The sequence below is a fragment of the Aethalodelphis obliquidens genome, unplaced genomic scaffold (genome assembly GCF_003676395.1).
Source record: "Aethalodelphis obliquidens isolate GAN/ISIS:26980383/991018 unplaced genomic scaffold, ASM367639v1 scaffold57, whole genome shotgun sequence".
In the NCBI taxonomy this organism is placed as follows: domain Eukaryota; kingdom Metazoa; phylum Chordata; class Mammalia; order Artiodactyla; family Delphinidae; genus Aethalodelphis; species Aethalodelphis obliquidens.
The window spans coordinates 4,414,602-4,437,912 of record NW_020838001.1 but is presented as its reverse complement, the minus strand read 5'-3'; the positions used below and the strand labels follow the sequence as shown (position 1 = coordinate 4,437,912).

General features: G+C 46.3%; 1 protein-coding gene across 16 annotated transcripts in view; it reads left to right on the top strand.

Annotated features, from left to right (window-relative positions):
• The first annotated feature begins 9,381 nt into the window (after window positions 1–9,381).
• The window catches only part of STX16 (syntaxin 16), a 34,254-nt gene continuing 20,324 nt past the window's right edge, over window positions 9,382–23,311 (top strand). For 3 of the 16 annotated variants that reach the window (XM_027086880.1, XM_027086875.1, XM_027086881.1), the window contains exons 1-2: window positions 9,384–10,279; window positions 18,095–18,106. In XM_027086880.1, coding sequence (XP_026942681.1) covers window positions 10,148–10,279; window positions 18,095–18,106 — 144 coding nt within the window. In that variant the 5' untranslated portion in view covers window positions 9,384–10,147. Of the gene's footprint in view, window positions 10,280–18,094; window positions 18,107–22,456; window positions 22,493–23,311 lie in introns of all 16 variants that reach the window. The other 13 variants (XM_027086887.1, XM_027086882.1, XM_027086879.1 and 10 more) reach the window with 11 other exon arrangements.

Below are 23,311 nucleotides of genomic sequence, written 5' to 3'. Positions count from 1 at the left end.
GTGAAATAGAGCATACAGTATTTTTTTTCTGGATCTTGCTTTTTTTTTTTTTTTTTTCTCTTAACACTGTATCTTGGAGACCTTTCCAAATCAATATATACTGAACTGCTTTATCTTTTTTTTTTTTTTTTTTTTTTTTGCGGGCCTCTCACTGTTGTGGCCTCTCCCATTGCAGAGCACAGGCTCAGCAGCCATGACTCACGGGCCCAGCCATTCCACGGCATGTGGGATCTTCCCGGACGGGGGCACGAACCCATGACCCCTGCCTCGGCAGGCGGATTCTCAACCACTGCGCCACCAGGGAAGCCCTGCTTTATCCTTTTTAACTGCTCTACAGGATTCCATATGGATGGACCATAACCTATTGCATCAGTGGCTTTTCGCTGGGAATTCAGATTGTCTGCCCGTTTTCACTCTGATAAACAACACTGCAGTGAACATCTTTGTACATGACCATGTCATGCTTCTGCCCCTTCCCCACCTGGACAACTTCTGATGCTCTATGAGATTCCCTCTGAGAAGCCCCCATTAACCTTCATTAAGTGAGGCCAGCTGCCCCTCTCTGGCTTCCAGGCAGCTGGTGGTTATGTCCCCTGTAACACTTACTGGAAGATATTTATTGAAGGGTCTGACTTTCCTTGTGTCTGGTTCATCTCTGAACCTCCGGCACAATCCACAGTGCCTGACACAGAGTAGGCATGAGATAAGTGCTTATGGATTGAACAAATGTCACATTTAAACCCCTGACCTTCAGGGGACTCCAGATCTCGCTCCTTCTGCATGGTCACCTCCCCAGTGTTTACGGGGCTCAGTGGGGCTCTCTCCTGGTCCCTCGCCCACCTTCTTCTGAGCCCTGCTTCTTCAGCTCCGCCCATGCTGCTTCCCCCTCTCTGGAATGTCCTCCCCCTTCTGAAGCCCTTTCCCATCGTTCCAGGAAGAGAGGTCCTCCTCTGCTTCCTTCATGAGGAAGCTTTCGCTGAAATATCAATCTCTCCCTTTTCTGAACCGCTGCTGCCTTTATAGTCACTTTGGCATGTTTTTTCAAGCTCCAATGCTCACTAATTTTTTCCTGTCTGTTGGTTTTGTGTCCCCAGCTAGACAGTGAGTTCTTTGAGAGCAGAGCGTCTTCCATGACCCCAGAGGCTCCATGATGCTGTGTTCATGGTAGCTGTTCAATACTTCCGTATTGGGAAAGCAGTTGGTGCCTTCATTGACTGAGTGGGATCTCAATGCCGATGGCTGGAAATGGTGCTCAGAGCACCAAGGAGGTGCTAAACATCTCAGTCCTGGTAACCTTTGAAGTAGGAGATGCGACCCATGTAGAAAAGTCTGTGGGAGCTTGGCCCCTCCCTAGACCTCTATCCCACCCTGCTTAGACTGGGTCTTCGGCAAGAGTGAGTCCCAGTTACATCAAGTCGTGTCACTCTGTGGTCCCCATGGGCCTGCACACAACTCTCCACTGAATGTTGCAAGTGGCACACGCCCTGCTTCCCCGGCTCCTTGGGGGAAAGAGGGCACCTACAGAGAATTGAATGAGTTTCACTCAGACTCATGCCCAGTCATATTTCCATAGATAATTTGACTCCAGTCTGACTCACTCAGCCTCTATTTCCACCAAAAAGACATGAAGCACACCGTTGATCCCATCAGGGGAGAATAGGTGAGTCACATCTAATAGAGCCAAAGGAAACACTTAACTAGGTTTGTAACTGAACTTTGGAAGCAAAACAAGAGAAGGAGGGTGGGTACCAGAGGCATGTGTTTACCCCCGACAATCCAACCTTGAGGCTCAAATTGGTTTAGACTCTGGCTAAGGATGAGCCGGACTTTCAGAGGAGATCTGCCAATTGGAGACGCAGAATTCAGCCGGATTTTTCTCCCTCTGTCCTCAGTTTATACAAACTTCTCCTTAGCCCCAATACACCTCGAGCCATTTGGGCTTACGGATGCCTCCTGATCACAGGTAGCTGGCCCTAAAGACATCTACCTGGACTTGGCTTGGTCCGGCCTGGCCTCACAAACCTCACATCCCAAACCCTGGGCTTTGGTTGTAAAACAAGGATCCATCTTCCCACTGTGATGTGCTATAACCTGCCTCATTCCACATCCCCCATCAGCAGTGCTCCAATGTCATTCACCCAGTCACGCTCAATGAGCAAAAAGTACTTCCCCCAGCAGTGCCTGCCCTCCCCACGGCCCCCAGCGAGTGGGGAAGACGGATGTGGAGACAGACCAACACAAGACAGCGTGGCGTGTCCTCCAGGCCATGAATGGACATGGTGCTTTGTGCTCCAAGAAGGGGAAGTGACGGATGTTGCCTGCGGGGCTGGGGACAGGCTCACCGGTGACATTGGAACCTGATCTTGAAAGGTGAGTGAGTCTTCCAGGAGGAGGGGGTGGGAGTGAAGGAAAAAATTCAAGGCAGAAGCTATCAGATGTCAAAAGGCACAGAAATGGTCAACACGGAGGGTGCGGAGAATGTTCCACCAGGCATGGGATTCCCCGTGGGCGTGGCTCGAGAGGCATGGGCACTACAGGCATTTAGAGGCAAAGTTAAGGCGTTCATTTTTTCTCCACATGCAGTAGGATGACAGAGCAGCCGTCTAATCAGGAGAGAAGCACGACCAGATTGATCTTTTTGGGAAGGTGACGGTTTAGAGAACATCCTGCATCAGGGACCAGCATTAGACGCGTGGAGACAAGGCTGAGAGGCCGCTGTTGTGATTTTCCAGGCAAAAGGGACAAGACCAGTGGAGTGGTCGTGGGCGCAGAGGGGCAGAAGGACCGCCCATACGTAGGAGGAGGCATCTTTTGCATTCTGGTTGTGGATGGTACGTTGGCTCAGGCAAGGAGGATCTAGGATGGTGGATGATGGCAAAGGCTCTGCTTAGGGGCTCGGCTGACTGGTGGTACCACTGATGATCAGGAATCCAGGAGGAGGAGTCGGGGGGAAGCCAGGGGTTCACTGTGGGACGGGGAGGACATCCAGGAGGCTCTGTGCTGTTGGACACGGTGGAGTCTGTGGAGAGAACCTCTCGCTAGGTGGTCCCTGAAACCACGGGTAGGTAAAGGGTAAGATAAGAAAAGCAAGAACCAAACATCTGGGGACTGGGCCACAGACAGACTACGAAGGAGTGAGTTTCAAGGAGAGGCAGATGGCCACGTGTGAAGGGCACAGAGTAAGGATTGAAAACTGGCTTGAGGCAGAAACCTGCTGCATGCGAGTACCCAGTGTCCCTTTTCTTGGGTCCAACACACGGATTTCAGAAAGGGCGAACCTGCAGCGCATTGTGTTCGGGTGGCTCAGACCCAGCCGCCCTCACCTTCCCGAGTCCAGAAGTGGTCACAGGACCTAAGCCCGACCAATCAGATGATCACTACTTTCTGGCCACAGTTTGGTGTTTAGGGTCCAGGGATGAGGATGGAACTAAGACAGGCCAGTGAGAGTCGGTTCTAGCCTTTTGTTGAAGTTATTGAGAAAGAGAAGCGTCCTTTCTACTGGGGCTGCTATGCCATGAGACACCAGGGCTGGGCTTCCAGGTATCAATTTGCCACCTCCTGGGGAGAGCTAGCCCGAGCATGAAACCCACGCAGAGGAAGGAAGAGCTGAGAGATAGACTCTTGTGAAGAGCATTTCCCCTCTGGATCCGGCTCTGCCTGGATTTTTCTGTCCTTTTTTTTTTCTTTTTTTCTTTTTTTTTTTTTTAGTTATTTGGGCCAATACATTTGCTTTTAAGCTGAAACCAATTTGATTTGGGTTCTGGCCCTTGCGGCCCAAGGAGTCTTGACTCCTACTAGGCCACGCGGCTAATGAGAGGCTGCTGGTCACCAGGGTGGCAACTGGAGAAGACTGGGTCCAGGTCTGTACTTGACAACAACAGTCAGAATACCATGGACAGGCCAGTGGTTACCGCCACGGGAAAAAAAAAATAGAAATAGATGAGCTGGCTGTGTCTCAACGCCTGTTAACGTGAAAACACAATGATTTCCTTTATATTTTTCAAGGGTTGAGTCATCCAGGTCAGCCCCGCCTCGGCACTTCGACTAATTGATCTTGCCAAGGAAGATGGTTAAGATGTGAAGGTTGATTTATTTGAGGACACATGTGTCAACATCATCCCACAGAAGAAAACAGAGCACAGAAGAGAATAGAATGTATGCTTTGCTGGCATGAGCTGTTACTTAAGAGGTTTCTTTGGGGACCTCAAAGATCAAAAGCCATGAGGTTAGATATCTCAGTCTTGAAGCTGATCAAACACAGCCACATGGTATGATGGCCCAGGGCCCCCGGAGAGGATGTTCGTTTCCCAATGGCACAGACGAGGTTGGGGGACTATTTTACGTGGGGTGATCTGAGTCCTGAGTCGTGAGAAGGAGCCAGTCGTGTGAATAGACTAAGTAGGCAGGAGCAGCAAGTTCTAAGGCGGTCTGAGAAGTAGTAGGAGGGCCAGTGGAGCTGGAGCACCGTGAGGAGGAAGTGGGGAAAGAGGACCAGAGGCCTTGACCTGCTGGCATATGCTGGTCCTTAATATATTTCCTCTCATCTTTCCATCTGTCATTCATCTAGTCCATAAACATTTACGACATGTAGACAATGGGTGGCACTAAGAATTGAAGGAAGAGTTCACAAAGCAAAAGGGGAAAGACCCACAATCTAGGCAGAGAAAACCACCTGATCCAAGGCCTGGAAAGGGAAGAGCTTGCTGTTTGGGGTGGAGGGCTGTTGGGAACGGTCTTGAATGCCTGGCCTCCCTCCCCGCAGACCCCCCACCATACAGAACGCCCACGTGCAGAACGCCAGGAAATGTTGATACGTGAAAAAAATGTGTCAGTGAAATTCGTGATCCTGGGATCAGTCAGATATAATCTTACACTATTTTCAGCCAAGGGGTAGCAGTGAACAAAGGCTTAAGGAACAGTGAGGGGAGAAACACTTAAGATGGAGACTATTCCATCAATTAGCTTAATCTGTTTCTGCCAACCAAGAAAAGACCGTCATTAGTTACTATTAGTGATGGCCCGGCTTGGAGAACACCTGTTTTCTGCTGAGCGTCGCTGGTGTGGGCCAGAGGGAGCTGTTTCAGAGCCTCAATCAGGCAGTAACATGATGAGAGTCGCGCTTTGGAAAGGTCACCACGGCTGCAGGGTAGAGGATGGATGGAGGGAAAGAGAGAGTGTGTGTTAGGCTGTTGGAGAAACACACATGATGAGAAGCAGCATTTGGGCAGAACAGTGGAGGCTGCATTCCTTGAAGGCCAGAGGTTTGCTCTGGTTCAGCCGTTTTAGCAGCGCCTGGCAAGAGCTAGGCAGAGCCACTGCTAGATTTTTTAGAAATGCTTCCTGAATTGAATTGTCTGCTATAAAAACCTAATGGAGTCTGGACAAAACAAAACTTGCCTCTCTCTGGCATCTCTCTGCTCACGAGAGGCATCGTGGCTGAAGGCAGACAGAGCTAGGGAGTTTCCAGAGGTTGGAAATACTCAAGGTTTTGAGGAGCTATTTGGGGAGACAGATCACAAAGCTCCTGTTTCCTAAATCTGGTCAGAATCTGCCTGTTACGTCGGATCTGTGCAGAGGAGACATTCATGAGGCTCAGGGGCTTCTGCTGCTCATCCTGATAAAAGAATGACCATCTGTCTTCCAAAAGGCGCTAGGAAGGCCCAAGGTAAAAGGTGTCCATTTGAGACTGTTTAAACCCCTTTTCCACCTGTTTAGACACATCTGGGTTCCTAAGACACAGAATAAGAATTTTGAAATGTATTCAGGGAGTACCCAGTTCCCACCACCATGACCTACTATTTGGAGTTTGCCATGAAGCCTTCCAGGGAGAGTCCAGCCTACGTGAGCTTTGTGTCAGCAAGACGGCTCCTGAAATAAAACACGTGGCCACGGTCGGCACACTTAGTACGCGCTGGCCCCAGATGAGGGCTCCGTGAGCCCTATCTCATCTAAACTCCTTCCCTGAAGGGTGTGGGTCTGGCGCTGCTGACCCATTTTGTCTAACCACTGACCTATCTGCACTTGAAAACCTTCTCCTGCCCCTGCCATTGTCTGGCTTCAGCCAGGAAAGTCCATGTTTATGGTTCCCTTCCGCACTGATTAAGATGACAAGAAGACAATGAAACACTTGTCTCCCAAAGTGACTTCTTGCATCCACTGGCAAAATGTTAGAAAGTGGGTACAAAGCCCAAGAAACAGGACACCCAGGCTCTCTGAGCTTGGGGAGTATTACAGAATCCTATCCCAGGCCAAGAATGAGTCACAATGAAAGCTTTTAAAATATAAAACCATCAACCTAGATTTCAATTCCAAGGAAACACATACTTGGCCATGAGGGAATGCTTGAAAAAAAAAAAATCAGTCTTGAGCCACTTGACAGGAAAATAAAACAGCCAAGGAACATTCAAATGTAATGATTTACATCCTCCCTCTCCCCCCAACCCACCTCCCTTCCAGTATGGGTCAGGGCGTACACGGACTGGACACGGTCTCCACCAGTGTGCATGCCCTGGCCAGGGCTTCCATTTCACTTAACACTGTTTCACGCACATGATCTTGTGCCTGGACGCAGCCAGGTTATAACTGCACGCTGCCATCTTTGGGTTGCTATGCCAGTCTCACGGATTCTTCATGATTTCCCTGCTCTTGGGCTCTCGGGTTGCTTGAGGTGGCTGTTTGGAGAATACAGGGATTTTTCTTCCATTATTTATGTGGGCAAGCGCCCGTTCATCTCTCTCAAAGAAATGGAAGCTTGATTGATTTCCTAAATGTAAGAACGAGATTGTCCTGCAATAAATATTTAAGACTGACCAGGAAGGGTGACCACCATCTGCTGAAACACAAGCCCAGGAATTACTTTGTTAAGCTTTCCCAGTGAAGGGAATGAATGAATAACCATCCTATATAATATCTGCTCAGTACCTGATAGTTGACAAAGGTTTTCACTTATCTCATTGGATCTTCACAATAGCCCCGAGAGGTAGACAGGGCACGGATTATACGGATTTTTAAAACCCCACATTTTCCCCTTCCTAACCGATAAGGGCTCTAAAGGCTTAAAGTCACTTGAGGGAGGTCAGAGAGTTTGTGGAGGGTATCGCGGGTCTCTAATTCATGCATGCACATCAAAACAAAACATTTATCTGGAGCCTGGCCCCAAATAGATGAAATGGCAGAGGGTACAAAGATGAATAAAACACGGTGCCTGCACAGGAAGATCACGTTCTAGCCTGGGGGAGAAAGCCAGGGATAAACACGTCCCTGCTTTGCAAGGTGATGAGTGCTCAAAAGAAAGGAACAGGGTGCGGACCACGTTTCTAATCTGATGTCTTGCCGAACACCGGCTCGGTTGTTATTTACAATATCTGTCCCCCGAAGGGGGGAGCAGGGGGCTTAGCCGTGCGCCCCGGGTCAGGTCTCACTGCGGGGATCGCACGCGGTGTGGGGACAGTTCTCTCCCTCTTTCGGCAAACAGGCACATATCTCCCGGGGTGCCGAGCTTGCCGGGGGTCCGCACACAGGTTCCCCGAATTTCCCTCCACGAGATAAGCGGGGTCCCTGCCTTTGGAGCAGCGGCTTTCTCCCGCCGCAGCCTCCCGCTCGGAGAGGCAGGCAGCTCGCTGTCCGCGGAGACACGCGGCGGCGAGACGGTTGCGAGGTTTTGTCTCCCCCGAGCATCGTCCACCGCCCGCGAAAGCCCGCGAACGAGCGCCGCTAACCCGCGCATCTCCCTCTCCCGCCGCCTGGCTCCGGAAACCACAGCCCCTTCCTCGAAACGAACGCGCCAGCCCTGCTCGCTGGCTCTCCCGGTTCTTTTTCTTTTATGCATTTTGATATATCCTTCCCAAAGATATGTTTCACAACAATTTTTAGTTACACAACCGATGCACAGAAACATTCTCCTTTAGGAAAGAAAAATGATATATTTCTATCTAGCGGGTCGCCAGCTGCCCGGCGGATCCCCGGCGGGACTCCGCCGGGCGCCCCGCGGGTGCAGCTGAGAGCCGCGCGCGGGTCTCCGCGCCGCCTGGGCGGCCGCCCTTTGTGAGCGCCGACACCGGCTTTGTGTTTCCCGTTTTGCTTTCCTTCTTTTTTGCAAACCCGGAGCTTAGCACGCGGGAAACGCTCGGAAAATACACACGTGTGTGTAAAGTTTGTTTAATGCAGGACCAATTGCGGGGATGGGGGCCGTTCCCGAGTGCCGGGGCGATTTTCCTTTGTTAAGACCTCAGTCGCGAGCGTGGCACGGCGGCCCCGGCTCGCCCGGGGAGGGGAAGCCTGCACAGCCCCGGGCCCGGGCCCGGGGGAGGCGCGGCCGCCTGGCTCTGCGACCCCGACCCCCTCGGGCCCGCGCGCCCGGCCCAGGCCGTTTCTGGCTCGGGCTTCGGCCTCGGGTCGCCCAGGGGGTGACCTCGTGCCGCCGGTGGGGTGGCCTCGTGCGGCCCGTGGTGTGGCCCCGGGCTGGACACCTCTCGGGGCGACCGCCTAGTCCCTGCTCGCGCGCTCGGGCTCGGGCGGCTCGATCCCAACGCGCCCCGGCGGAGCCCCTGCCCGAATCCCGGCCACCCGGGTCCCCAACCTCCAGCCGCGGTCGTGAGGGGCTCCCCGACCCGACTCCAGCGCCGGAAAGCGGGCCGGGGGCGCGGGGGGCGCGGGACCAGGCTTGGCACGCCGACGCGTGGGCCCACTAGGCAGGGAAAAGTTGCTGGGGGCGGGGGGGGGCTGTCAAAGTTTCGGGGAACTTTTCCACTTGAGATTCTACAACCCTGCAGTGCCCCCTACAGAAAGCGGCAGCCGGGGAGGGCGGGCACCCCCCACGACCCCCGACCGCAAGCGGCGGCGCGGCCCAGGCGGCCTGGAGCTCTAGCTGCAGATTTTGCTTTTTTTTTTTTTTGAAGAGGAAAAAAAAAAAAAAAAAAAAGAAAAAGAAAAAAAGCGAGCGTGAGCCTACGCCTGCAGTGGAGCGTGCTCGGCCTCCAGAGGCAGTCGTCTCCAACTTTTCCTCTCCCGCCCCAACTCCGCGCGCCTCAAACTACGGCTCTGCAGGAGCCCAAATTTGCCTGCCGCTCGACTCCACTCTAATAAGCGCGCCAAGGCCCCTGGCGGTTGTTTGCAACGTGGGGGCCACGCTCTCGAGGCTCAGGCCCGCCCGGCGGCCCGCTCCCGGTGCCTGGGCCCAGTTGGGAAGGGGAAACCGAGCGTCGCGGGAGCACCCCGGGAGAGGGCGGAGCGCTCCCGTGCCCCGGGGCAGGGAGGGGGGGGGGGGTAGGGATCTCCCGCGCCCGGAACGTTGCGAGCAAGGCTTATGAACGTCGCAGGGGGCACTCGCGAGAGACGGACAGGAAGAGGGCCAGGGGGGACGCCAGAACCCGGGACCGTAGCACGGAAACGGCCCGGGGCTGAGCAGGAGTCAGATCCCGGGATGGAGGGAGCCGGAGAAGAGGAGTGAGGAGGCCGGGGAGGCAGGCCCTGCTGCCCTCCTGCAGGCCGGCAGCCTGCTGTGGCAGTGCAGGACCAGGCCTCCCACAAAGGGAAGGGGTCAGGAGGTCGGGCCTCGGCCTTAGCAGGCTCAGACCAGGCCCCAGAAGGCAGCAGCAGGAGTTCAGGGCCCAGGCCTGGCTCGGGTTGTCCAAAGGGGACCTCAAGCAGGCCTCCCAGGCCCCTGGTGGGGAAACTGAGCTGGAGACAGGCCTGAGGGCCCGGCCCAGACGCCTGTGTGTCCAGTTAGGCACAGCCGGCTAAGGCCCTAGGGGGTGTCAGAGACTAATGTGGTAGGGGGCTTCAGGGCCTCCCAGTCCAGAGCCGGATTGGCGAGTTAGACGCTTGTAGATCCAGGGTTGGATTGGGGAGGGGTCTCTGGGAAGTTGGCTAGCAACGCAAGGATTGGGGGGATTTAAGTGCTTAGAGATCGAAGGCAGGTCTTGGGTAGGGGGAGTCAGACAATCGGAAAGCCTAGGTGGTTATTTGGGGAGGGGTCTTTGCACTTAGACGAAGCGCAGAGCAGCGGCTGCTCAGCTGAAGGCCTGAGGCCTCGTCCAGAGAAGCTCCTGTGAAGGGTGGGCTAGACTAGGCCAAGAGAAAGAAAGTGAATAAATCTGGAATCGAAGTGGGCGGGGGGCCCCTGAGCGGGGGTCACAAAGGGTGAGACATGGCCACCAGGCGTTTAACGGACGCTTTCTTGTTGTTGCGGAATAATTCCATCCAAAACCGGCAGCTGTTAGCCGAGCAAGTGAGTAGTCACACCACCTGCAGCCCTCTGCATTCACGTAGTATCGCTGCGGTGAGTCTCCCGGCGGCCTCTCCGACACACGCACCGTGTGCACTGCGGCTCTGCCTGTTTGTCTGTCTCTGTCTGTCTCTCTGTTTAATAAAGAAGATAAGACTAGTACGGAAATGCAGGGTCTCTTGGCTGGGGTCCGAGAGCATCGATCACCCTGGCTGGGGAAGAACCAGTGCTAGGCCCCTGCTCCACCTCTGCCTTGCACTCTCTCCTCACTTCCGCGTCCCTCCCAGTCCCCCACCCCCCCACCCCGCCTCCCCGCCGGCCGTCCCTGCGCGACCCGCAGCCTCCAATTTACATATGTTTTAGCACTAAGGTTTGGAAGCTTTGGGCCTTTCTGAAGCCTTTTCGTTCCGTTTTGTTTTAAGCTCCCCTCCCCCACTCCGCCCCCGCAGACTGAGCCTCACTTCGGTTCTGCTGGTCGGGTTGCAGGCTCGCAGACCCAAATCCTTGCAAATGCACGATGCCCTTCCCCCAAAGAGGAAGGAGTTGTTGTTTTGGTTTTTTTTTTTCGTCCGTTTTCTTTTAATGGCCTCGCAGCCCTCTGTGTTTCGTGTTCCCTGTGAATAATTGCTTCGCTGTTTTTCCTGGGGGCTCTCGTTTGCGAGGCTGTAAGGTGCTAGCTTCTTCGTTTTCCATTTCCCAGACAGGAAATTAAGCTTTTCCCTCCATTCGAACTTTTTAAAAAGAACATGGTGTGTATGTGAAAATCAACCCCCCCAAATAGCCCACGGTTTTTGATTTAATTAACCTGAAACTTTCTTTAGCCCAGCAGTAGAATCTTTTACTGGGAGGGCCTGGAAAGATTGCTGTTGCTTTTCTGTTTGTTTAAGGGGCTCCTTTCTCTTCCTGAGCCTCAGTTTCCTGCTCTGTTGAATAAGGGGGTGTGTGTGCATGATCTAAACAGGAGGAGGAAGATGAGCTCTGTGGTAGCCTAAATGGAAAAGTGAAGTTATGAAACTAGTTTGTGGTGGTGGTCGTGGGGGGTCCTTGCTGTAGACGGGCTGGGTTTGAATAGAAGCAGCATTGGAGGAGGAGAGAATAAAGTCACCCCAAGACCAGGTTCTTGGAGGTTATAGTTGACATATACAGTTTGGGGAATCTCACATTTATTTCACCTGTTAGGGACTGTATTCCCTTTACATTTTTTCTTTATGACTTGATCTAAATGCGTCACAAAAATCAGGCCATCTGTCTTGATTATTGACAGAGAGTCTACAAAGACAGTTTTTCCTTTTTGTAAAAATCACAAGAGGAAAATGTATTTGGTCAGCTTGCGTATATAGAAAAGATATTGTAAACTGTGAGCAGTTTTAGGAATAAAGTCACAGTAAACTTAGGTCAAAAAGCATAGAAAACAGAGGGACAGAGTGTGTTTAGCTTTTCATTTACTTAAGAATTTGAAGGTTTTTTACGTTTGTAAACTGAAAGAAGTCGTATTATACTGAAGTAAGTGCAAAATGGGAACGGGCTAATTCCAGTGCTAATTTGGAAAAGAATGTTCTGAAATAAGCCAAGAAATAGAGAGTAGAAGTGGGTGGAAAAAAAAAAAAAGATCCTCCATGAAACTTTAGTTTTGCTAAATAAGATGTAAAAATTGCATGTTCCTTAAATGACTTGATTTTATGCTACCTCGTGGGGAGAAAAAAACAGAACTAAAACTCCCGTTAATGTTTTCTAAGATGTCAGTCTTTAACTGATTTTAAAACATAATGTTTGCTTTAAAATTTTTAATCATGTAAGGTTCAGAATACACAGAACCATAGGATAACATGAGACTTTTTTTTTAATAATCATTTGGTCAGACGGTTTAAAAACCTGGTGTCTGAGATAGGCAGCTTTTTAAAAGTGCATCTCTAAGTCAAATCTATTTTTAAAATGCTTTTCGAAGTTAGGTAAATTTAAATATATATATAAGCTAAGTCAAATATTTTCAAATATATAGCTAAACTGTACAATTTGGCAAAATAGATATGTCAGAAAATGTACAGGTATATTTCGCTAACTCAGACATTTTCTTGAAAATAGATTTCTAAGTCAGACTAAAAATACATGCCTAAGTCAGAGCGGTAAGAAGTGTTTTTTACATATCATACCATTTAAAATGTTACGTATATTGGTTTGACTATTTAAAATCTTTCTCAGATCATTATGAGCAATTAGATCATTTAAAAGATCCTTGTAGTCAATTAAGACTATCTAAAATATAGATTTTTGCAGTTAAACAAAGATGGTTTGCCTAAGTTAGAATTAAATAGAAGTCACACGTTTATATATTTTAATTGTGTGCATTAAAAACCATGGCATGTCATAAATTTCCGAAGTGTTTAGGGGTGAATTATTATATTTTCAGCTTGCTCACAGTTGATTCTACAGAAACCATTTATACACACACACAGACACGCAAAATTAAATATGTCAAGATGTTAGCATGACTACATAGAGGGTACAATATTTTCAGTTTTTCTGGAAGTTGGAAAAATGTTATAAACATTTTGGGGAAAACTATGTCTAACACAATTTTTAAAACTTTATTAAATAACTGATCTGATATTTTTCACTGCATATCTAGCTCATAAAAATTTTTAAACCTCATTTCTGAGTTGTAAATTTCAAAATCATGTAGCAAATCAAACAAAATTAATGCTATAAAATTTGAATATGGACTGGGTTTTAGGAGGTATTAAGAAATTGTTAGTTAATTAAACTAATCAAATAAATTTGTTAGCTCTATTAGAGGGGTCTCCTGAAATGTTTCGTATTGAAATGTCAAAACATCACCTAGTTTATATACTTAACCCCCCCCCCATAAAGGAAACAAATAAGGCAGAGTGTAACAAATTGTTAAGTCTACTGATGAATATGTGGGGAGAGGCTATGCCATTTTACATAGTTTTCTATATGTTTGAAAACATCATAAATAAAAACAACAAATACCTGGCATGTTAAAAACACAAGTAAAACAATTAAAAGGCAATTTGTATATATTTATCTAAAACTCAGGTAATTTAAAAAGGAAGTAACTAAATTCTAGAGTGTAACTTAATTAAAAAAATCATAAACTGAAATTTCTACTTCCTAGTTAGAAGAAAAAGCTGTAGACCTTGATTTTGGGGTGTGCAAATTATCTCACAATTAGAAATAAATCACATCTGAAATAATTTTTTTTTTTTTTTAGTTTTAAATCTGAATTTGCACATCCTTATTTTAGGTGAAAGTTGTGGAAATTGATTGTCAAGTGGTGTTTGTGCGTGCGTGTGTGTATTACACACCTCAAAACAAAGGGCACTTAAAGCCATATCATTCAAAGAATTTAAACAGGCATTTTTTTGCATCCTAGTTGGAGGAAAAAAGTAGAAGTTGGTGGTTGGTGGTGGTGGGTATATGTGTGTACCTATACACGCATATAAAACAGGTCTGTGCCGCATTCAGGCAGATATGTCACAGCTAAGCAGGAATTTAAGGAGGATGTGCGGTGACAAAACAAACAAAACGTCCCAAGGGCCAGAAGGGACCTAAAGGTCGTTTGACCCAACATCCCCTCTGTGATAACCCCTCTGCCTGCCTTCCTTGACCGCATTATGTGATGGGGATAGGAAATTCCAGCAGCCGTCACCCCTACCTCTTTCACTGCGAAAAAAAGTCCTTGCCTCTATTAACCCCATCTCTGTCTGTGTCTTGCATCCTGTGATCCTAGCTCTGCTTCTGGCCCCGGGGTCTCTGACACAGGAAGCCTCTTCCTTCTCCTGCAGGAGAGATAACCCTGCAGCTTGCTGGTGCCCCGGAGCTTTCTCTAGCTCAGCAGTCCCGGCTCAGGCAGAGACGTTAAGTTTTCTTGCCTATGAATGAAGTCTAGTTTTTCTGTGTGCTTTTTAAAGTTCAGCACCCAGAACTGAACAAAATTCTACTTAATTGTATTCTCGGTTGCGTTGATATTAGTAAAACTAATTGTTAAAAATAGACCAGGGGTTTAATTTTTAGACTGTCAGCAAAAATGCAGCTGTTGGCATTTCCCATTCATTCTGTTTTGGTCTCAGTTTTGGATGCCCCATCACGGTTATGCCTCAGGGCAGCGTGAAATAAAGGGAAGAGCCCTGGAGTTTAAACCTGGGAATTTAGGGCTAAGTTTCACTCTGTGGCTGACCAGAATGTAGGTCTTCCTGCAAGCTTTTAATCTCTTCTGACATCTTTTGCCTTAATTATAAATGGAGGGTTTGAGTTAGGTGATTTCTAATGGCCCTGTGGATTCAGCAGTGCTTTCTCAGATTCTGTTTCCATACATTGTTTCTCCTGACCAAGGCTTGCATCCTTAGCTTTAACTTGAAAAGGAGGAAGTCACAGTCAACAGCATTGCCCTGCTCATCAGCCCGATGCTACCTCAAAAATCCTCAAAAGTAGCTCCAATACTGTGGAGAAGAAGCTTTAACGTTCTGTCTGCCAAGTGCAGGTTTTAAGGCAGCACCTCATTCAGGTAGTTACAGGCAGCTTAGCTTTAAGGAGCTGGAATGAATTTACAGCATTAAATAATCGTTCAAAAAAACGTGTAAAGTCTTGAATGAATGATAAGTAGATGTTGAGTTGCTGTTCTGATCCGATGAGGTGCTGTGTGACTTGTGTGATTTCCTTTGATCTCCTGAAACAGATCTTATAGAGGGATTTGAGCTACTTTGTTAGTGTTTACTGCTTCATGTACTCTCTGTTTCAGAATAATGCACAATCTATAAATGGAAGCTAGAGTTAATTGGTCTTAGATTAGTTTGAAAGTAGCACATTATTTTTAATAAAACATGGTGTGCTTTGGGGGAAAAAAAACAACTGAGGATTAACTGTGGTTTTAAGAAAACTGAGGTCCTTCTTCAGTCTTGACTATAATATTAGCCAAGATTTATTGAGAGCTTACTATGTGCCTGGCACTGGGCTTAGCCCTCTCCAGGTGTAACCCTACTTCATCCTCACAGAGCTCCATCAAATAGGTAGTGTTGTTTTCTCATGATACAGATCTGGAAACTAAGGCTTAGAGGAGTTAGGAAACTTGCTCAGTATTGCCCACCTAGTGAGCCAGGGAACTGGAATGGGAACTCAGGCAGACCTGGCCCGGAGCCCTGTATTACCTGCTGGGCCGCAGGAGTGCTGGGTGCTTTTCCCGGACTTGTGCTGCAGGTCCCGGAGAATGGAAGAACCCATTAAAAAAATCTTTTTTTTTCCTTACGATGGGATTGCATCTTTATCTCATTTTACAACCATGCAAGTCCATTTTGACTTGCATATTGAAAGTTCTATGTTTTAGTCCATGCTGAGTCTGTTGGAAAGTTAGTTCTCTGTCTTTAGAATCCAAGTATGAAATCATTGTATATTTCTCTTTCCATCTATTTGCTTTTCTGCTTCTAAAGGTTCCATTTGAGCAGAGAGGCATACTTGAGAATAAGGGTACTTTGTTGGATAAAAGTGAAGCAAACTTTTACTTTGGCAGTAAGAGAAATAAAGTAAGTATCACTATAGCATAGACCTGTATTTCCAACTCATTTTGCTCAACTCTTCCAGACTTCCTGAGTAAACACAGATGGGTTTCCACTTATTTTTCAGTTTTATGTAGAAAGTTCTTTAGACAATAAATTCCACATGCTACTTGGAGTTTTCAGTATTTGCTCGATTGTATGCCATTGGCAGGTCAGAAACCTAGATGTAGACGTTATAAAGATTTAGAAGGTGATGGTATGCAGTACCGTGTTTTCATTTGGCTGTATTTTGGGTTTTCCTGATGGTAATTCTAAATGTTTTACTTCAGGTCTTGACAACATTTTCTGGTAAATTGGTGGCAGGGGGAGTTTTGAAAGGCCTTCTGTTTTTAAGTAGCAAAATGGGAGGGGATAATGCTCTTCAAAAAGATGACCTCCTGAATTTAATTCCCAATGTGGCATGGTAGTAGCTGCCCATCACTAGTAACTCCCTGAATTGTTCATAAAATTAGAGAAACTGGAAGGTGGGGTGGAAAGAGGCCTGAACACCTGGGTCTGTCCCCATCTCAGCCCTGTGACTTTGGGGAAATGGATTTATATATTCCGAAGCTTGATTTTCCTATTTGTTAAAAAAAAAAAAAAAAGAGTCGTATCTAGCCCATGATTCTGATTTCACCTCTTGTCAACTAATAATTGTAGAAACCAAAAGATCAGGGTGTGTGCTTGGTTGATAATCCAAGAGGCCAGGCTCCTGTGCAGCAGAGATCTTAACCAGGGTTTGCAGTAATGCTTTATCCAGAGATTGGATGCCAAGGAGCCACTGCAGAACAGGCAGATGTGCAGACTGAGATACTGAATTAGGGGTTTTGCTTTGTGTCTTGTTTTATTAACAGAATCACTTCCATGCTTTCTTGCTGAAAATGTTAAGCTTTTAAAAAAATAAAGAGGTTTTCTTTTTAAAGTAAAAGGTAATTAAATCAGATTTCCATTTGACACTATCTTCTCTATTAATATCTTGTAGTACTACTGTTATGGCAGGGTGTGTATAGAAATATAGTTCTCTTGCTCTCGTGGCAAAGTGTAGAAGGAATGAAGAGCACTTTCTATAGTGTCAGCTGATTGGATTTTTACATGGAGGAATGTTGTGGTTACACTGTCATTGCTGTCATTGTTTAATAATATTTTGGCCCTGATAGACCAGTTTCATTTGCACTGTTAATTTTTAAAGAAAGAAGTTATGGTTTTTTATTTTCTAAATTGACTGCTCAGCATAAAAAAAAAATCAACAGTTGATTATTGAAATTCACCACTAATTATTTCAGTGATCAATACTGTAAAAAAAAAAAAAAGACCTAGTTGTTCAGATTATCTGTCATTAGTAAATGTCTGTTCAGAAGATAGAGTTCCACTTTGATCGAAAAAAGAACCTTTGGTTCTAAATTGAAACTTAATCTTCTGCCTGCCTGTGCTGCTTCCTTTCTACTCCTCCTTTAAAAACCAAAACAACAACAGCAAAAAAAAAACCCTCTCCTTACCTTTTGTTTTGTTTTACTTTCCTTTATAATAGCCTAATAAATAACTATGTGCCTTCTAGACTAATAATAAATAACTGTGTGCCTTCTAGACTAATAATAATGCATGCGAAGCAAATGGGAAGAGTTTTTCTTTTCTTTTACCACCTGTGTCTCTCTCCGGGGAAGAGTGGTTTCTCGGCTTGCTTATTACCACGGAGAAAGCCGTGTCTTCGGGATTCAATCTGTAGAGCCCTTGCATACGTGGTCACTCGAATATTATCTGAATTCGACCATAGACAATTTGGGGGGTTTTCATTTTCTAATTTTGCTGCATCTGCAGGGCTGATTTACATGTTAAAATTTACATTTATTTGACATGGTAAAATTACATTTCAGCTTTGCTCTCTCGATTTTATCTTCCTCAGGGAAATTTAGAATCTTGTGTATGATATTTGATATTTATGAAACAGTACCATTGTATTTTATTGAAACTAAAGCAAGTGTGTTTTATTTGTTTCTATTGTATTTTAATTTTTACAACTATTTATTGTTTGTATCCTATCTCATTTACCAAAACAACAATCATGGTAAATAAAAATAAAAAACATAATAAGGTAAATATTGACGTAGCTTTTTTTTTTTTTTTTTAAAAAGGAAGAATCAGAAGGGGGAGATTTTTTTAAATGCTTTGGTTAGTGGATCTTTATTTTTAGTCAACTTTACAGTTGCGTAAAATCTCAGTGTTTTCTCAACTGACCATCCCTTATCTGTCTGTCTGTCCCCATCCCTCTTTTTTTTTTGCTATCCCTAACTGGATGGGCTGATGGGAACAACATATCTCTCAGGAGCTGGATGAGGTATTGTGTTTTGACTATTTTTGTATGTTAGTTTATAAAATTATGCCTGTTTTTCTGAAATCTTTGGTCATATGTAAAATGCTAAGAGTGTACACATATTTTAGCATTTGTTTTGATTACTTCTAATTGTCGTGTTTTACAATTTAATACTTAGGATTTATTTAATGTATTTTCACGCCAGGTGAATGGATGATCTAGGGAAGGGCTTAGGAACATTATTTACTACTGTCGGGAAAGTGTCTCAACTTTGGAAGCAGTAAAATTTCTTGCACTTAAAATAAGCCAGACTGTTTTTAGGATTATGCGTGCAGCTCCCTTGATTCCTGAGACTGTGCAGTGAGGTTGCTCAGAGGTGTAGAAGGACGTGATGTCTGGCAAAAGCCCTAAGGAAGCAGGACCCGGAGCCACTAGACCTGTTGAGATGTCTGCTGAGGTGTCACTGGCCCCGAGCGAGTGGCCCTCCGGTTGTGCTGACTGACTAATCGTTACGTGCCCCCCCCACCCGACTTCCTAGCAGCACGATTTTGGCCTTTTCATCACTTATTAGCAATTCTCCCAGAAGATGGAGAGGGTACGTGTTCACAGCACTTTATTCTAGTCGTGTGAATAAAAGCGTTGAGGAAAAAGGGGATTGAACTGTGATTGTTGGTTTTGTGTTTCTGTTATCTTTTCAGCCATGAAGGGGTTGAAAATATTTTTCCTAAAGGTAGACCTTTTTAAAAGAGTCCTTTTAAAATTGGGGGTGGGAGAGTGTCATTGGTTTTTGTTTTAATTTTAGAAGTATGAACGGTGAGGTGGGGTTAGGGCCACTGTCTTCAAAACCAGTGGGGTCCCTTACTAGTTGATAATAACAACAGATGGGAAACAACCTAAAGGTCCTTCGTGGAGAACTGGTTAAATAAATTATATAGCAACTCTAATTCCCTGTACTGTACCTGTTAAAAAGAGTGCAGCCGGTCTCTGAGGGCTGCAGGGAATGAGCTCCCAGACACATGGCCAAGTGGGGGAGAAGCCTGATGCGAAACACTGGACACCGCGATTCCTACTCTTAAAAAAAAAAAAAAAAAAAATTTATTTTTTTAAGAAAAATAACTAACATTCAGGCTTGTGTGTACTTAGATTTCTGAAAAGAGACAGAAGAAACTATTAACAGTGGATACCTTCCAGGAAAAGTCTGGGATGGAAGGGAAACTGCCTTTCTGTTGCAAACCCTTTCCGTAGGTTGGATATATATTTTTAAACCATGTGTATCTATTACTTGAGTCATTAAAAAACAATTAGTATTTAAAACCAAACCCATCCATCTAAGAATGGATGCTACCGCTTACTGAACGGTTTGGAAATGTGGGACTTGTGGCCCCAAAAAGGAAGTGGGCCGTGGGGAAAAAACAAACAGCAGAACAGCTTAAGTTTGAACACTTCTCCCACCGGGCCTGTCAAGGGTCGTCTTTCCTGAGGGCTCCGCCGTCTGAACCTATTTCCAGTCTCTCCTACTTCCTCTTCAGGCAGCAAGTTCCAGACACTGGCTCCCCCCGCAGAAATTCTCTCTGCCACGATCTCTAGCAGAGACCCCGAGTGGAGAGCTCCTTCCCAGCCACACGCACCTCACGTGCCAAGAGGCCCTCTGAGCTCCAAGCCTTTCCATTCCGGGGCCACGTGGCCCTTCGGCCACCCGAGCCACTCACTTCCCCTTCTTGTCCTTTGTCCAGAACCATTGTATCAGTGAAGTGAATTGTATGTGACCTGTCTTTTATTGACTTCATTCATTCATTCCATTTACTGTTGTCTCATGCAGCTAATTATAATTGCGTGTTTATTACCGCGAAGTGCTAGGCACTGGCCGAGGAGCTGGGGCTGTGTTAGGAACGGTGTCCAGAGCCTCACCTTGCCAAGGCTGCGGTAGAGTTTCGAATCGATCCTGGCGTGGGTCTGATGGAAGCCCACCCCTGGGTAGGTGAGGCCTGAGCACACTGTCCTGACTGCGTCACGGGTGGCCTCCTGCAGTGTGTTCACATTGGTTTGTCGTTTATCCTACTCAAACCAATTCGAAAATCTGCTGCACCTTGGGGATAGCAGGCTGTGTTCTCCAGGAATACTAAGTAAGGTGTGCCCAGGGAGAAAGCCCACCCACCGTTCACCCTTTTGCCCAGTGTACGGCCCTGTCCTCTGCTCTCTGCTCTCATCTACTCCCTGCCTAGGACAAAGTCATCTCCCAAGTTGTTGGGTTTTAAAATTCATAGGAGGAACTATTAAAAAATAACAAGGTGTAAAATCAGGCTCCCAAACCATATAGCCTGGGAAGGGCAGGGTGAAGTAGCAGGGACGTGGGGGCCACAGGCTGGCTCACTGGTCCCCCTGCTGAGGGCAGCATTGAGAAGGAAAGTCTGTGAGCCCCTCGGTGTCTGTATTTGTAGAACAGGGAGCAGTCCCCTCTGCACTTTTGTTGTTGGGACTAAAATGACCAAGTCAGTGGGGGTCCAGTACCAACAGAGCGCAGGTAATTGTTGCTCCCTACTTTTTTTTTTTTTTTAGGATGTATATAAGAGTTGAGAAAAAAAGGAAAATCAGTGAAACTAGTAACACTGTATCTGGGTGGTGTGATTGTCAGATTTTTAAAATTTCTATATGTGTTGCACATTTAAAGAAGTGTCAATTTTGAACATTTATTGTTTCATAATCAGAGAAAGTAAACACTTTTAAAACTATCACAGATTAAAAGAAAACAGAACTGTAGGGCTGACAGTCCCTGATTCTCTTTTCTACAGCAGGCTTATTCACTCCCTCAAAGAACTGAGATTTCTTCAGCCTAATTGTCTCAATTAGCCTTCCGAGCCCAGTGAGTTACGCTTGTGGTCTGACTGCATCATACACACTCCCACACTGTCTCAGGTGGAAACCAGAGCTGCCAGGCTGTAATTGTCCACGTCCCTTCTGGACTGTTTTTAAATGTTCGTTGCCACAGAACATTTAAAAAGTCCAGAATTGTCAGTACTGGTTCTTATTACCAGGGCCTTATGGCTGAACTTGGTGTGTTTTTTTACATGGGTGTGTGGCGGGGGGGTGGGAGGGGCTGTGTTTGACTTTCCTAGTCCCTGCAGGGGCCCTGCCATTTCCGTAATCTTACGGTACACCAAATCAGCCTTCTCGTAAAGGCAGGGTTCGCTAAGAGGAGGAAGGCTGTATGTTTGGGACAGCAAGATTTACAAGACTGTGCTCGTGTGTGTGTGTGTGTGTGTGTGTGTGTGTGTGTGTGTGTGTGTGTGTTCCGTCCATAGATCAAGCACTCGTGCATACTGTCTGGTACTCTTTAAAGGGACAGTTGTCAGTGTCTAAAGTGGACCAGGAACAGAAGGTAATTTTGATGAGCTGAACAAGAAGCCTTTGGGTGCGCCATTGTGAGCACCCATTTCAATCTTCCTGCCTTGATGGAGTTGAGCTGGATGACTGGGTTGTGGTCGTGCACCCTAGAGTTCTTGGAGGACAAGAGTTACAAATCAAAGAGACAAGAATTCTTAATCCTCATAAATACAATTTTATTAAAAAAAATTTCTTATTTAAAAAGTAAGAACGATTTTTTTTTTTATTTCAGAAGCACAAGTTCATTAAGAAAAGCTTTAATGACCACCACCATCTATTTGGGAGGGGGACACCGAATGGAGTAGGGACAAGTAAAGAGAATGAAAAGTCTGGCAGCTTTTTAAGGTCTGAACCGACTTGGATGGCAACTTGAAAACTGATACATTCTGGATCTTAAAAATGAGAAAACGTGTTGAGATTGGCAGTGAGGTTTCTGAAGTTGAAAGGGTGATTGTTTTGCATTTAAGATGTATTTTTTTAATGTTCATATTTGTTCCCATTTTTAAGTGACATTTATCTTCAATTAGGTTTTCCCTTCCCAAAACAGTCTTAAAAAAAAAATAGTACATACTGTGAAATATATTACAGATCCATACTGATAAAATAAATGCCACATTTCTTCTGAGTCAGGCTGCATTTCTTTATCATGATGAGCTATTGCTGCAGATTATACCCTAAAGGGGACAAATTCTTCCCCGTTTAAAGCTCTCAGTCTCAAAGAATCAGCTCTTCTGTCTTATTGGCAACATCCTGATACAGCATGTGGGAAAGCCAGGGCCAGCTAGATGGGCTAGCATCTGTCCCCCTCACGTGGGCATCTCTCGATTAGCAAGCTTCCTTAGGACACTTGGAGAGGGTGTGTTCGCACACTCTTTTCCATGCGTTTTTTGGGGGAACGCATCTATGGGGTAAAATCAAGTACTGCTTAAAAAAGAGTTGAATCCACTTCAACTGACTTTTCATATGTGATTTATAATTTCTTATTTGTTTCAGAGAAGTTGATACTAATTATCGTGCAGATAAATTCAGGTGAATGCCATCTCTGTATCCTTTTTAGTTTAATGTATATTAGTAAACCGTAACAGCAGTTCAAAATCGTGAGTTTAAAAACTCGAAATAAAACAAATTCCTATTATTACTTTATTGAGATACGGTGTCATAGTAAAACGTAGTGGGTCAGATGATAAACTGGCGTAGCAGAAACTATGACCCGTAGGTGTGGCTTTGTATGAACAGCTGGAGATTAAAGATCAAGTTCTGCTCTCGGGCAACTCTACAGTGCCTGCTGTATAGCTGGCAGACGCTGGGTGCTGATGTGTGATTTGTCCCTCCCGTTTTGGTCCTCGTGCCCTCCACAAAGTTGCATAGCTCTTGGTGACTTCGGGGCAGGACTTCTGAGGAATACACAGCTCTGTGTGGAGTGAGGTCTGCACCTTGGGGCTGCATCTGCAGCTGGTCCTCGAGAGAGGCTGCTCTGTGGATGCCTCTGTGCTCAGCCAGAGCCTGTCCTGTAGTCCCTGGTGTAGTTGGTAGGGAGTGGATCCGAGGACCGTGTCTGGTGTTATCGTTTAAGTCTGAGGGCTTGTTGTCCTGGTGCGTTTAGCAAGTTACAGTTATATTTCACGCGCCTGCCAATCCGGGTGGACGGTGCTCCTGGAGTAGCCGATCCAGGTTTTAATCTGTCACATAATACGCTGTGACCTTGGGCAAGCTAGTTAACTTTCCTGAGTTTCAATTTCCTCATTTATAGATTGGAATAATAGTTCCTAGCTCACCTAGCTTTTGTGAGGATTAAAATAATAAAGAGAATGTAAACTTCCTGTTAGTGAACTCTTAAAAACAGACGAG